Here is a 15347-nt window from a genome sequence, read left to right as displayed (position 1 = left end):
CGCGCGCGCGGCTGCCCGGGGCACGAGGCGGGCCGGCACTGCGAGATCATGTGAGATTCCACGCGCAGAGATGAAAGTAGGTTACAGAGGCAGAGAGAGGCGGCTGCATCAGCTCTGGGCTGCACCGTCCAGTCTTCGCGTCTCGGGCACCGAATCTGATAGCTGAAAAAGAGTTTTTAAAATACAAAACACTGTTGTCATTTCATTTGAAAGACCGACGAGGAATAAGAAGCACGCAACGGTTTGGTTTCCTCTATAGCTTTTCCTGGAGCTGGAGAAAGGCATATTTTTTTGCTCACTTTCCTTGCTGTGGAGTTTCATGACTCAGACTGAATAGGCTGACGAAATGAGAGGTGAGTTGCTATATCATTTTGTCACTTGCATTTTTTAAAATGTTCTACAGAAAACACGTTTTTTAACAAGTCTCATATTGCATTATTAATGTTGTGTGTGTGTGTGTTTGCATCTTCGACGTGTTATCTTCAGAGCAGTGTACTGCCAGTGCGTGTTAATCTCTGCGCGCTGCTCTGAGAGGATTACTGTGGACTCGGGCTCCCTGTCACTGAGTTTTGACTCCTGTCGGGTTTGCTGCGCGCAGAGCTGAGAAAGAGTAAATCAGGATGGAATGAAAACACCAGACTCCAGACATCTAGATGGATACAGGGAGTCATCCGCACGCTCAGAATTTATCTGCACGGAACCCGGCATCAGGTTTTCAGATACATAGTGCTGTATTAAAACATCTAGATGTTTCCTGCTCGTGTGCAAATCAAGAAATAAACAAGAGAGCGCGTGCTGATTCACTGGCTTTGTCCTCGCGGCTGGGCTGAGCCGCGAGACCGTCAGATTAGAAAGAAGTGGGAGATCTGGGGCTCCTCGCGGCCGGGCTGCAACTTTGTTGTGATTATGCAAGAGGAGCTTGTGAACTCCTGGGAGAGCTATTGCACCAACAACAATATTGAAAATTGAAAAATAGTTTCCCTTTTTTCATGATCACCTGAATGTAAACCATATGTTATGATGATGATGATGATGAATAGACAGTTTGTATTTTCCCCGCCTGCTGAAGTGATCTCCTGTACAGTGCAGGGAGGGTCTGGGGGGCGCGGGCCGCGTGTCGTGAGCGTGAGGCCGGCTCGCTTGTTGTTGTTTTGTGTGGCGGCAGCGTGGCCCGCTGTGTGAGGGAGGGGAGGCGGCTGTTCCATTGACCTAGTTCTGTCACTGAGGATTACACAGCGCGCGGGAGGGGCGGGAGGGGGGCGGGCCGGGCAGGGGCATGTGCGAGCCCATGCGGATCCATGCGAGCCTGGCAACAGCGCCCCCTGCTGGACACCGTGCGAACGGCACGCAAGCGGCTGGAGTTCGGCTTGAACTTCAGTCTGCAGGCGGAGATCGTCCCGGCTGGCAGAGCCGCTCGTGGAGCCTGGTGAGGCAGTGCCGAGAAGAGAGGTTTGTGCGTGAAGTCAGCATTGATCTAGGAGCTTAACTCAAAGTAATGTTAAAAGCTAAGGCACGTGTGTTTTACTCAGAGTGATAGCCTGGCATGAGAGACCAGCACTGTATACACTCACCGGGTTTGAAATGTGTGAGAGCCTCAGTTCATGTGGTTCAGACTCTTCCTCTGTGAAGGACTTTCCTGAGGCGTCAGGGGCCAGGTGCTGCCTCCAGCGCCTCAGGGACAACCATGGCTATTCCAGTCCTGCAGGGCCCTGCCAGATTAAAATGAGCACCCCCTCCCTGTGATGCAAGTCTTGGGGCAGAGGCAGACAGCTGCTCAGGTAACTGGGGAGTGGTGGGAGTTGTGGGGTGGCCCTGCCTGCAGGGGTGACTCTCAGCCCTCCCAAAGACTGCATGCTCTAGACTGGTCTCGCAGTGACACAGTAAACGCTGTCCTGTTATGTCAGCCCTGAAGCAGAGCAGGTGTGCTGTGTACTGTGCTGCGTGCATGGCCCTGCATCTGGTCTAATTGCGCTGTCCCAGACGCAGGGCTCTGGTAGCGAGAGATCTGCACCACTGAGGCAGTAGCCAGCCCACACGTCTCGGTGTGCTAACGCAGGCAGAGTGAAAGAAACAGGCCTGAGCTCTCCAGCACCTGGCAAAGCCTGGACCGGCTCAGACATACTGCTGCTCTGCACAGAGCCTGGAGGACCGGAGTCCACTGAACACAGCAGCCGTTAAAAATAATCCCGTGCTGTACAGAGCTGCTGGCTCCTGCATCCCTCGGGTAGGTGCTGGGACCAGCTCCCCATGCACAGAGCTGCGAGCTGGGAGTTTGTCAGAAGGGCAGTGCAGCAGCTGTAGCCCTGCAGGCCACAGCAGAGAGCTGAAGTGCTGAGCCTGTGGCGAGGGGGCTGAGTGTGCAGTGCGAGGCTGTTACACAACGACAAGGCAAACAGGACCTTTGCACAGTGCAGTGCGCTGGTTTAATGCTAGGCTTCTCCTGCTCCCGCTCAGGCAAGAACAGAGCTGCAGCGTTGCTGTTCCGGCTCGGAATGGTGCTGTTCCGGCTCGGAATGGTGCTGTTTCCACTGCTGTGTGTGGAGAATCAGTCCTGGAGTCTGGCCGTGTCTGGGGGTCATGCTGAAGGGGTGTCCCCCCATCTGTGTGTCTGAGAGTGCTCCACGGCCAAAACTTTGTGTTTTCTTCCTTCTTTTTTTCAGCATGGAATAAACCTATTACTTGTTCCTTTGCAGCCTATGCATGCTGACGCAGCTACCCACCTGAACTGGTACTGGGCAAAGCTTCACGTAACTGTGCATCACACACACGTGCACACAGAGATACACGTCACACACACAGAGATACACACACAGAAACACAGAGATACACACGTGCACACAGAGACACACATGCACACAAAAACACACACAGAAAGATACACACAGAAACATACACACAGAGACATGCACACAAAGGCACACACACGTGCACACAGAGATACACACAAAGATGCACACAGAGACACGTACACACAGGCACACAGAGAGACACACATGCACACAAAAACACACACAGAAAGACACACATGGAGACACAGACATGCACACAAAGACGCACACACACACGTGCACACAGAGATATACACACACAAAGACATGCACACACATGTGCACACAGAGATACACACACACAAACACACACAAACTTGGAGACCTGTTCTCCACTAATTAAAACAACAGAGTTGAAGGACATAAGAAGGTTGCTAATGAGGGGTTGCTATTTGGCTCGTTGTGCTCGTTCGCTTGCTATCAGGTTATTGATCTGAGGATCGATCATTTAGCTGTGCTTGCTGCTACATGTAATTATATCTGTTGTTTCATTTTGTACACGGAATGTAAAACTAACTGACCCAGGAAAGTAGCATCAGCTAAGCAATAGAAAGAAATGATTCTTCTTTGGCAGCAAGCTCTGGGGACAGGAGGCACAGTATGTGTATTATTAACAGAACACACTGAGAAAACTTCTCCAATCCAACACTACATTGATTCAAATCTGTAGTCCGATAGTTCAAAAGATAAAATCTGGAACTAATTTCAGGAGAACCTCTTTCAGATATAAATAAATGTGTCCGTGTGCCTGTTATCAGAGGAGGTGGAATTAGATACTGCTCCCACAACAAACATTAGAATATTATATTATTATGATATAATATTATATTGTGTAACAGCTCTTGGTTTCACACATCCAAGTCAGTGGCTTAGTCTTTAATACTGGTAACAGATATGTAGATTTTGTTGTTGCTGTCATAGTGACGGCTTGTATGGGGTACAGCGAGTACCACGTCTCATATTTACTGTTAATGTCTGTTTTGTTTGAGAGACGCTGTTTAGATGCAATTACATAATAAATAGCAATAAATTAAGTAGGTAAATATAAAATATAATACTTCAGAATTCCTTGGGAAAACTAATTGCTTTCTGTTTTGACAAACCATAGCGTGACAAAAATGTCCACCGACGAGCTGCACGACGCGGGCATTAGGACACCTGAACTATTAGGACACATTTATGTAACTATTACGAGATTACAGTAACGTGATCTGCATTTTCTGCAAAGCCTTTCATAAGCATAGGACATGATGACAGGATACCAAAAATTAATGTGTCTGTAATTAATGCCCATACGTGCACTTGGTGCGTCAGTAGAGCTCGAGACAGTTCCACCTTAAAATCGGCGAAGACAGCAAAACTCTCCTCGCGAGGCCGCCGCCCACGAGCCTCCCCTTTTCTGAATGAGAAAGTATGTCAGTAGGACACAGCGCGCGCCGGCATAGCCTGACTGCGCTGGGCAGTTGAGTGACACCGAGGGGAGCCAATCGGAGAGCCGTAACACACGTAGTAGCCAATCAGAGCCCGGGGGGGGGGTCTGGATGGTCGGAGCTGAGTTGCCGGGGCGACCTGCCTCCCAGAATGACTGTGCCGGCGGAATGCGGCCAGACCGGGGTTATATAACCAGGGGAGGCGGGAGGGGGGGAGTCGGGTTCGGCCACGCCGGGCTGCTGTGTGCTTATAGCGGGTCCGGGAGAGCCCGACACTCAGGGACCGTTTCTCATACTTATTCACTCGCATCACTTCTCTATGCCATCCGCTGGTGCAGAGCCGGTCTCGGCCACCAGTTAGCGGCCTGTGTGCCTCAGTGTCGGCCGGTGTGGTTACACTTATATAACACAGGGAAATTAAAAATAAATAAGTGCTAGTATGAACACCGTACTGACGCAGTGCTGGGCTTAACTCTTAATTATGTTTTTGTTTTCTAGAGCTTCGGGGGGCATACGAGATGATTAAGGGTGTTTTTGTTGTGTTATGTAATTGATGCATTGGAGTGAGTTCTTACTGATACCCCCCAGTATCTTCTACCTCTGCTTTGTGTCCTTGGCTTTATATCTGTTTTAATTTGATTTGTGTGTAATGTGCTCTTTATGTGTTGTATTATGAGAGGATTTCTTTAGTATTTTTTATCATTTTTATTTTTTTAATAAGCTGTAATAGTTTTTACAGTTTGGAGCAACCAAACTTATTTATTCCAGTTTTTCTCCTAACAGGGCTTCTATTTATCTCTCCAAAGTTTTAAATAGCAAAGATAGAGTGTGGGAAGGGCTGTCAGTGTCACATCTTTTAATTTAGTTGATTTGATAATTTAATTTAGTTGGTTAATGATCATATTGTTCTAAATTTCAATGTTATATTCAGGAATGTACCTCAGCAGAAACAAATACATTGGCTATGTGCACGGTTTAATTTAAAAAATGCACATTTTGTTTAATAAAATAAATGGAAGTGTCTGTTTACTAATCATACCCTGGGTCCCGGAGTTGCTGACGTGTAGCTGACTGCCCAGAGTGGCAGTGATGAAGACTAACACCCGCCTGCCTCTACCTCTGTTTCCAGCTCAAATTGAGGTGATCCCGTGTAAGATCTGCGGGGACAAGTCGTCGGGGATCCACTATGGTGTGATAACCTGTGAGGGCTGCAAGGTGAGCAGTGATCCATCCAGCACCAGATCCCAGCAGATCTCTGGGGGTAGCGGGGATCTGACACGCCGAGGTCTGCAGAGAAACCCATAAAAATGTTTTTCCTGAAGAATCTGACCTTAAATGTGAATCCTTACATCTCCTGTTGGTGTGCCTCTCTGTCCTGTTCCAATTCAATTCAAAGAGCTCTGTTTATGCAGTGTTGCAAAAGTACAAACACTGTGCACCTTCACAGACGTTTGCAACACAAAGACGACACTTATCATCGTTATTTCTGAGACTCGCGCTCTGTTCCTCAGGCTGGGACAGGAGGTCACGCTTGGCTCTGGTGAGACTCCTCCCCCAGCGGGGCAGGAAGCGGTTCAGATTCTGGCAGGTGTGGGACTCTGGGACTGAAAGAGTTGTTTCCTGTTCCCCTCTGTGCCTCGTGCTGCTCGCAGGGGTTCTTCAGGCGCAGCCAGCAGAACAACGCCATGTACTCCTGCTCGCGGCAGAGGAACTGCCTGATCGACCGCACCAACCGCAACCGCTGCCAGCACTGCCGGCTGCAGAAGTGCCTGGCGCTGGGCATGTCCCGCGATGGTGAGCGCGCCTCCCCCCTTCCTCTGCCCCTACTCCTCTCTTAACTGCCTCTTATCCACCCTTACTCCCCTCTTACTCCACCTTTACAACTCTCGTAGTCCACCCTAACTCCCCTCTTACTCCACCTTTACAACTCTCTTAGTCAACCCTGACTCCTGGCTTACTCCCCTCTTACTTCACACTTACTCCCCTCTTACTCCACCTTTACAACTCCCTTACTCCACCCTGACTCCCCTCTTACAACACCTCTACCCTTCATACTCCACCCCTACGCCTTCCTTAACCCCCTCTTACTCTTGTTTACTCCCCTCTTGCTCTACCCCTACTCCTTGCTTAACCACCGCTTACTCCACCCTTACTCCCCACTTACTCCACCCCTACTCCATGTACACTCCACCTTTAACCCCACGTCCCCCGCCCCTGCCCCTCAGATACTTGCCCTCTCGCCTCCTGCCGGCTCCTGCCTGTTGGCGGTGCTGACGGCCTCTGCTGTGTCTCCTGCAGCGGTGAAATTCGGCCGCATGTCGAAGAAGCAGCGGGACAGTCTGTACGCGGAGGTGCAGAAGCACCAGCAGACGCAGGCGCGGGCGGGGGGCGCGCGGCGGGAGGACGAGGAGGGGGAGGTGGACACCCCGGTGCGGGCGTACAGCAGCGGCTCCAGCGCGGCCCTCAGCGACCTGGACGATCTCGCCACGCTGCCCGACGGCCTGCTGTTCGACCTGCCCCTGACCCCCGAGGGAGCTGGGGGCTACTGTGGCCTGGACCTGCTCGGGTCGGCGCAGTCCTCTCCCGAGCCCAGCGGGCTGGAGGCTCCCGACGGCAGCCACGTCCGACACGAGTACCAGCTGCTGCACGAGCCCGGCCTGTACACGGTGCACACGCTGCTGAAGCCCCTGGCCGAGGACTGCAGCCTGCTGGAGATCGGTGAGTGGGCAGGGAGCAGGGAGTTTAACTACTGGGAGTGTAACTGCTGGGCTCAGTGTGTGACGACGGCACCTTCTCTCCTCAGAGCGCACGGCGCAAAATGTGGTGAAGTCTCACCTGGAGACGTGTCAGTACAGCGGGGAGGAGCTGAAGAGACTCACCTGGACCTTGTACACACCTGAGGAGACCCGTGCCTTCCAGAGCAAGGTGACTGAGTGCCTGTACAACACTTCAGTATACACCTGTACTGTACAACTGTGCACTGTACACCTGTACTTTACAACACTTCACTATACACCAGTACCCTGCAACAGTGCTGGATACACCTGCATTGTACAACAGTGAACTATACGCCTGTACTATACAACAGTGCTGTATACACCTGTACTGTACAATAGTACACTGTATACAGCTGTACTGTACAACAGTGGAGCATACATCTGTACTGTACACTGTGGAGTGTGCACCTGTAATGTCCTTTTTCAAACTCCATCTCCTTAAGACAGAACACACACATCTAAGCTTCCTGGATTTGTGGACAACTTGTCAGAGCCCAGTTAAAGGAGCTTTAACAGAAAGTGACAATTCAGTCAATCAGGCAAAGAGTTCTGTAATTGAAAACAGCGGTTGTGCATTCTGTAACAATTTAAATAATTAACAACAAAATAGCAGCAGATTTGTAAGAAGAGGAAAAATAATATATACCTGCAGTTGATATGTTAGATTCAAGGCATAAGTTCTCAGTACTGACGTTAAGCTGTTTCAGATTAATCCCTGTTCTCTCAGGTTTCTTGCGACGGTGCGTTTTTTACCGAATATGGTCTTGCTGCTGCCGAACCTTCATCTATACAAACCAGTGTTGTTGGGGCCTTTTGCAATGTTCACCCTCCTTCTCCCTCCCTGTGGCTCTCTCCCCAGTCTGCTGAGGCCATGTGGCAGCAGTGCGCACACCACATCACCAACGCCATCCAGTACGTGGTTGAGTTTGCCAAGCGCATCACAGGCTTCATGGACCTGTGCCAGAACGACCAGATCATCCTTCTCAAAGCAGGTCAATACCCACCATCAGGGCGGCGCCACACAGCATGCACTACAGGGGCTGCATTCATTGCAGAGTTCCACAAATGCTCTGTGGGGACCACTGTCACAGTACAGGGGCGACCGGCACCCTACAAGGGGCACACTCATACTGCACCAGCTTCCCCAGATAAACTCCCTGCTGTACCCGACACGGACACATTGACAGAGTTTCTTATGAAGTTAGATGGCCTGTACACAGACCGTGAACACAAGGGGGCGCTCAGTTATCTCAGTGAGAGCACAGCTGGTGTGTGGTTGACGTTCATGGAAACATGTTCCCCACAGTCCTGTCTGCCTGTGTCCAGGCCTGACTAGTCCTTGCGGTTTTCCCCACACAGCAGCAGCTGCGTGAATAGGCCACAGCTAACCTTGCAGACACACAGCAGGTCTGTAAGACCAGGGGACAGAGGAGCTGTACTCCCAGCTTGGCCTATCAGCAGTGTGAGCTGGGGAGGGGTTCACATGACATTAGGGCTGAGGTGCGCTGGGCTGCGCGGGTGAGGGTGAGACACACTGCCTCCTTACCCAGACCTCTGCCTCCCTCTGCATTGTGGGACAGAAGTAGGGCAGTGATGTCCTTGTTCATATTTCTAACGATGGCTCTTCTTGTCTTTCTTCTCTTCCACTTTCCTCCTCTCACGTTCTCTCTCTGTTCGTTACCATTATATTTTAATGATCATGGATGACCTGGTCTCTGGCTCTGCCCGGACACCTTGCTTCCGTTCTCCAATTTGTGAACTAAAATGTATTGTAATGTTTATTGAAACTATTTGAAACGTCTCGGATTTAAATCAATGGTAATATCTTTTACTCCACTCTGTGTTGTATCTGTATTACTGCTGATTTCATTCATGATGTTTTCATTGTTGTTTTCCTGTGGTTAAATTTTTTTATTTTCTGATTGGAAATCAATTTTCTTGTGTGTGTTTGTCTGTGCGTGGTGGAGCCTCTGTCTCCCCCTCTCTCTCTCTGCCTCTGCGCTGTTGCGTTCCCTCGCTCAGGCTGCCTGGAGGTTCTGCTCATCCGCATGTGTCGCGCCTACAACCCCCTGAACAACACCCTGCTGTTCGATGGCAAGTTCGCCGGCACGCAGCTCTTCAAAGCCCTGGGTGAGTGCCAGGAGGTCCGCTCTCTGTGAACGGGACCCCAGGATTCCTGCCGACGCGCTTGTTGGAGAACTTTTTCCCGCCTCCCCCTTGAAAGACAGCCAGGAGTCCGTGTCCGAAGTTAAAAGAAGTTTTTATTTCATGCGCATGGGAGCGAAACCCACAGAGACGTATTTTTCTCAAGGCGATTAAACTAGAACAGTCCTTAAATATGTTTCTGTTATCTATCGCGCCTCCCTGTGTTGATCAGATTAGCAGCGTTCCGGAGTCACACACATCTTCCTCTTTCCTATTTGCCAGAGATCACTTCTTTTAACACAGTTGGTTACTTAGTTTCGTAGCACTCGTTTCTATACAACACAGTATAGAATTGCATAGTAGTCCTTGTGTCCAACATTCTTCCAATCCAGTTCAAACTAGTTTGGTATGTCCACCTCATAAAATATTGCAGCTTCAGCAGAAAAAGTGTGTACAAAGTTCACAGAGACTCATATCCTGACTCCCTCTCCCTCTCCCCCAGGCTGTGACGACCTGGTCAGTGCAGTGTACGAGCTGGGGAAGGCCCTGTGTCGTCTGCAGCTGTCCGAGGAGGAGATTGCTCTCTTCAGTGCTGCTGTCCTGCTGTCTCCAGGTGAGGCCCGTGTTCAGAGAGACAGACACTCGGGAGGCTGATAGAAATAGGGACGTCAACAGAGGAGCAGTCAGTTTTGTTTAAATGTCTCTGTAGGTTATACTCCAGTTCAGTTAAGGAGTATCAGACAGTGAAGAGTTCTAGTGATTCCTGATTTAGGAATTTGATTTTCCCTGCTGTGAGATTCCCCAGAATCAAAATGACATGGTTCTGGAAGACCCAAACTTGCAGTCCATTCGCTGAATTCAAAATCTGATTACTTAGAGTCTGATTGCAGGGAAAAAGATATTCCTGATTCCTGAACCCAACTGCAGGGAGTCCTTGGCTACAGGCCAATCAGATTGATCTGTAAACTCTTACTTCCTAGACATTCCTGGGAATTTGTGGAGAGCTTGGTGATAGTGATTACTACAGAAAAGGCATCCTGTACTGAAACCCGAAATGAGTTAATTGGTCAATGTCCTGTGTGGCCCATTTCATTGCCTTGATGCCTCCCTGTCCACAGACCGGCCATGGCTGACTGACTCTCAGAAGGTGCAGAAGCTGCAGGAGCGAGTGTATCTGGCCTTGCAGCACACTCTCCACCGGGGCGGCGCCAGTGAGGAGAAACTGGCCAAGGTATTGACTGCCTGCTTCTGTATCTCTGTGTCTGTCCTTTAGACTGTTTGCCTGTCTTACAGTTCTGTGCAAGAAAGTTAGAGAGTTGAAGTTTTGTTGAAATGAATGAAATGTAGCTCCCTTCTCTTGCCTTCTCTCTCGCCATTGATCGTCTCTCCTGCTTGTTGGTTTTGCCTCATATAATCCCTTCTCTCCCTCTTCCCTCCCCTCTCCATCCCTCCCTATTTCCCCTTCCAGATGGTGTCCAAGCTCCCAGTCATGAAGTCCATCTGCAATCTCCACATTGACAAGCTGGAGTTTTTTCGCCTGGTCCACCCGGAGACAGCCTACAGCTTCCCACCACTGTACCGTGAGGTCTTCGGGAGTGAGATGATCTTCCCTGACTCCAGCGAGAGCTAAACGCACGTGGGAGAGAGGGAGGCTCGGACACAGCCCTACACAAGGAAAATTGAGAACGTAACCAGCCAGGAACTTAATGACAGTCCAACACACACCCCTGACCTCCATTTGATCTCTCCAAATGCACCTTTGTCTTGAGCTCTCTTAGGGCAGGGCCCCATCGCCCGAGTTGACGTGGGGGTCCTCTCTCTACCAGCATGCAGCTTAGTCAAACATGAATGTACCCGTCCCCAGGAAAACCGCACGGACATGACAACGCATAAGATTGTGACATGACAATGCACACACCACCTTGCATGCACACCACAGCACAGACACTACAGAGCACACACTACAGTGCAGAAACAACCTTATAGACACTACTGTGCACACACTACAGCACAGACACTACAGAGCACTCACTACAGTGCAGAAACTTCAGTACACACTACTTCCTGCAATTTCCCTCACGGGATCAATAAAGTATCTATCTATCTACAGCTCAGACACTACAGTGCACATACTATAGCACACTGCAGATTCGTCTATTGAAAACAGAATGTACATATAGCACTACTGTCCAAAACAGCTCTAGAATTCGTCTGCTTCTAGTATCTTATTCCTGTTATTCCTCTTCTCATTTTTATTACTGCCCATAAACCCTCGCACTTTTTTAAAAAAAAGTATTTTTCTGGAAAAAGCAGTTAAAAAGGGACCAAGAAAAGAATTTATTTTTAAAAAACTATCAATTTCTGTATTTTGTAGTATAGAAGGAGGGGGTGAGAGAGAGAGAGGAGGCACAGTGGGTGATCTTAGAGCAGCTGTACAGCTCCTGTCCTGCACGGTTCTGGAGGCACAGAGAGCCTGCAGGCCCCAGGGAACATGTGCACCTCTGTGTCAGACGGGTTTGAAATTCACTGTCTCCCTCTTTCCCCGCCCCAACAGACACTGCCACCACTGCACACTCGCACACACTGCCACGAAGCACCCAGACACACGGCGCATGTATTTGCACAACCCTCAGTAGGCACAGTTGCGCACCCACACTGCCATGAAGCACCCAGACAAACGACTTGTGTATCTGCACAACCCCCATTGCGCACACTCACACACACACTGCCACGATGCACTCAGACACATGACGCATGTGTTTGTACAACCCCCATCACACACGAACACAAACTCTCATGTTCCTTTCTGAAGCTGCTCTTAATGTGCAATTACAAACCTCAGTCCACTGCCCTTTCCCTCTGAGACACCACTGACAGGCAGAGGGCAAAAACTTGACAAGAGTTTTGACCAGAGTTTGTGACGTGCTGTGTACATAACTGTATGTCCGTGTATGTTATGTAGATGTAGTGAAAGAGGTGTTACAAGGCAGACTGTGTGCCTCGGTCTCTCCCTTGTGCTGGGTCCTGCAGGGCGCTGGAGATATCAGGACCTTTGGAAAGAAAAAAACGACAAACAAACACAGTTGGAGGTTCAGCCCCAAGTGGCCACATCGTCAGCATTTGTACATCTTTCTGAAATAACAATCTCAAACGATCTCCGTCCTCACCAGCCACCCTTGAGGCTCAAAAATGAAACTGCAGAGGATTCTTCGCCTCCAATCTTTACAGCAGACAGGAGTGGTGGCTGAGTCCGACAGCAAGGGCGTGACGTGTGGGGCTGGACACCCACGCAGGTCCGATCCTGGAGTCCAGCAGCAAGATAGACGGTGCACTGTTGTCTGCTTGGAAAACAACTAAAAATGCCCAGGAAAAAGATTCTTGGACAAATATCCGTGATGGAAGTGGGAAGATGGGAGGGGTTAGGGGCTCTTCACCTACTCCTTGGGTGAGAAGGACAGACGTTGGAGGAGTGGGAGTAATGGGAGGACAGGGAACAAGTTGGACAAAGAAGACCAGGAAAATCAGTTGGGACTGGAAACAAACTGTGAGAAAACAAATGTTTCTTGCACATTTCATACAGAGATTGTGTTTTGTACAAACGGTATTCTTAGTGAAAGCGTTGGTATCACAGAGGCAGGACAGTCGCACAGTCCACCCTAACAGAAGCAGGCAGCTTGTGTGTGGTGTAGGAATCAGGCAGCCCCCTGCTGCCCCCTGCTGGCAGTTTTAACACTAGGAGTGCAGCCCAGAGGAAGCCATGGGCCTCTGGGTCTCTGCATGTTTAAACAGGTCTAGCTAGGACTCCTGTCTGTTCTTCAGGAGAGACTGTGGTGGAGTCAGGGAACAGACTTCAGAACCCTCATTAATGTCACGAGGTGATGTTCCAATGCCCTTTTGTCTTACAACCTGTGTATTACCTGATCTGTCCACCAGCTTGTGTGTATCATGTATACGAAGCCTAGGTGCAGGTGTAATTTGTACTTGTAAGAAAACAAAGTCCCTGTGTGTGAGGAGTTTTGTCACCAAAGCACAAAGCCAGTAGTAATTAAAACAGCGCTAATGAGACAATCACGCAGTATGGGATGGTGCCAGCATGCAGCCTGAATGCAGACTGTCCTACTGTGCATTAACTAATTAATTTGTTTATTGGTAATTAATTCTGTGCTTCTGGGATAGTGCAGTCACTCATAATTATTTACTTGGTTTTGCTTTCATTCATGAGAAGTCTTGCCCTGTTCAGATGTCCAGGAGGGGCAGTCTGGGGACCAGAGTATTGCCAACTGGGGGAGGGGGTGTTGTGTTGTTGATAACACGGATTGTAAACAGAGTGTAGATTTACAAAGTGTAGTTCTCTTCTTAAAATGTGGTTTGTTTTTCTCTAGCCCAGAGCTACTCAACTTGCAGCCCTTCCAATGTACTCCATCCCAGAATTTTTTCACAACCAGGTCACAACCAGAGAATCCTCAGGATCAATGTAGCAGTTAAGGATCTGGTTGTGTCGAAATCCGGAATGGAGAAGATTGGAAGGGATGCAAGTTGAATAGCTGTCCTGGCATGGCTGTATATCTCTCTGTGTTATCACATAGCACAGGAAGGTGCAATACGTTTATACGTGAAACAGTGCTATGTATCGGCTGGAGGTTGGTACTGCAGCTGTACAGGAGGATGAAGGAGCAGAACTCACCAGGGGGACAGAAATCGCAGTGCGAAAGGCAGATCTAGGCAGAATCTTGCAGTGTACATGCAGGGAGTTGAGGTGAGGGCGGGTGCGCACTCTGGGGTGAAACAAGCTGTGTGCTCACCAGACTGTGCAGACCAGAGCAGAAGAGATTGTGAGACAGGTTGTGAGAACCCAGAGGGGGTTGCCAGTCTTGTTGTGATGAAGTATGAAGAGACAGAGCCGTGTGCAGAGTCACCCCACAGTCCGTGAAGGGCGCCAGGTGAGAACTGCCACCTGCCTTTGCGGACAGTGTGACTCACTTGCCCCACAGGGGTCAAAGGGCACCCCAGGCTTGTTGCCTCCTCCTCGTCCACGGACGCTTGTCCTTTCCTGCAGGCTGCACCAGGGCTCTGCAGGTCCACACTCCCCTTATCCTGCGTCCTGAGCTGTGAGCTGTTTCAATGGCTGATGCAGCCGGCCTGCATGAACATGAGGGTGAGGAGCGAGAGGACAGGGACAGGGACAGATGCGCCTCAGGGTGCCAGGCTGAGGAGAAATGGGCTGCAGAAGGTGGGGGTACACAGGGAGCCCAATCTCACGCTCACTCGGGGAGAGAGCAGGACCCTCTCAGACCCCGTTTCTCCACAGGCTCCAGCCTGGACACGTTTGAACCCGGATCGCCATGTCAGCAACTGTGTGGGATTGTGGGTCACAAACGTGTCGGAGCTCCGCGCCTGTCTTCTGGGACTATTCCTGCAGCAGCCCGAGCTCTGGAGAACACTGCAGTTTACAGAAAGAGAAAAGTGTAGAGAGCCGAGAGTGAAGAAGATGAATTTCAGGGTTTGCAGGTGGTTTCAATGTGATGCTTTTTGTCAGTTCTTCTACCTTTCCTTCTTGTTTAGTTTTTGTCTTGTAAAATTGTATTTCTATTTTTTTAAAAAGGACGATAAGTTTAAAAAAATACCAAAAAAAAAGAAAAAGTGATTTGCTCTCCGTGGCAGGAGGACTCCTTCTCTGTGTCTGTCGTTTGCTTTATGTTATTTTATTTTCTTAAATCATATAAAGATATATTGAAAAAGCCTCGTCTGGATTTTTAATAAGAAAAGAAGATATTCTATATAATATATTATTAAAGTTTTAGGAGCTTTAAAAAGAGAAAAGGTACAGACATCTGTTGTTGTATTATGAGAATAAAGTCTGTGGTTTTAAGAATGTAATAAAGTTTTTTATAGAAAGCTGTGTGCTTTGTGTGTTTCTGGTCACTGAGGGCGGGCGGGGGGCAGGGGCAGGGGCAGGGGGTGGCCTGACTGACCACAGACCGCTAACCATGGGCCAAGCAGAGATCAGTCCTGTCTCTGGCAGCTGATGGGTGTAAGTGTTAAAGCTGAGGCCCAAAGCAGATTTCTCTCTTCAGGAGTCAGTGTTATTTCTACACTGACATCTGATGATGTTTTGAAATCTGTTCTGCACGTCTGAAAGACTGATGACATTATTCTGTTTAAGCAGC

At 49.4% G+C, this 15347-nt stretch overlaps 1 protein-coding gene across 1 annotated transcript; it reads left to right on the top strand.

The window, feature by feature from the left end:
• Positions 1-66: 66 nt before the first annotated feature.
• Positions 67-12260, top strand: rorca (RAR-related orphan receptor C a). The gene is made up of 10 exons (XM_088907896.1): positions 67-353; positions 5388-5473; positions 5911-6052; positions 6557-6976; positions 7062-7183; positions 7895-8027; positions 9058-9165; positions 9683-9793; positions 10299-10411; positions 10649-12260. The coding sequence occupies exons 1-10, from the start codon at positions 347-349 to the stop codon at positions 10808-10810; spliced, it is 1404 nt and encodes a 467-aa protein (XP_088764022.1). The 5' UTR covers positions 67-346; the 3' UTR covers positions 10811-12260.
• Positions 12261-15347: the final 3087 nt, after the last annotated feature.

This window comes from Atractosteus spatula, chromosome 28, assembly GCF_055471065.1.
Source record: "Atractosteus spatula isolate fAtrSpa1 chromosome 28, fAtrSpa1.hap1, whole genome shotgun sequence".
Lineage (NCBI taxonomy): Eukaryota > Metazoa > Chordata > Actinopteri > Semionotiformes > Lepisosteidae > Atractosteus > Atractosteus spatula.
The sequence above is the reverse complement of the archived record's forward strand: the minus strand, read 5'-3'. Positions and strand labels throughout refer to the sequence as shown.

Coding starts and splice junctions, on each gene's coding strand:
- rorca (XM_088907896.1), top strand. Junction 7,184..7,894: donor CCCGTGCCTTCCAGAGCAAG/GTGACTGAGTGC, acceptor CTCTCTCCCCAG/TCTGCTGAGGCCATGTGGCA. Junction 10,412..10,648: donor GTGAGGAGAAACTGGCCAAG/GTATTGACTGCC, acceptor TTCCCCTTCCAG/ATGGTGTCCAAGCTCCCAGT.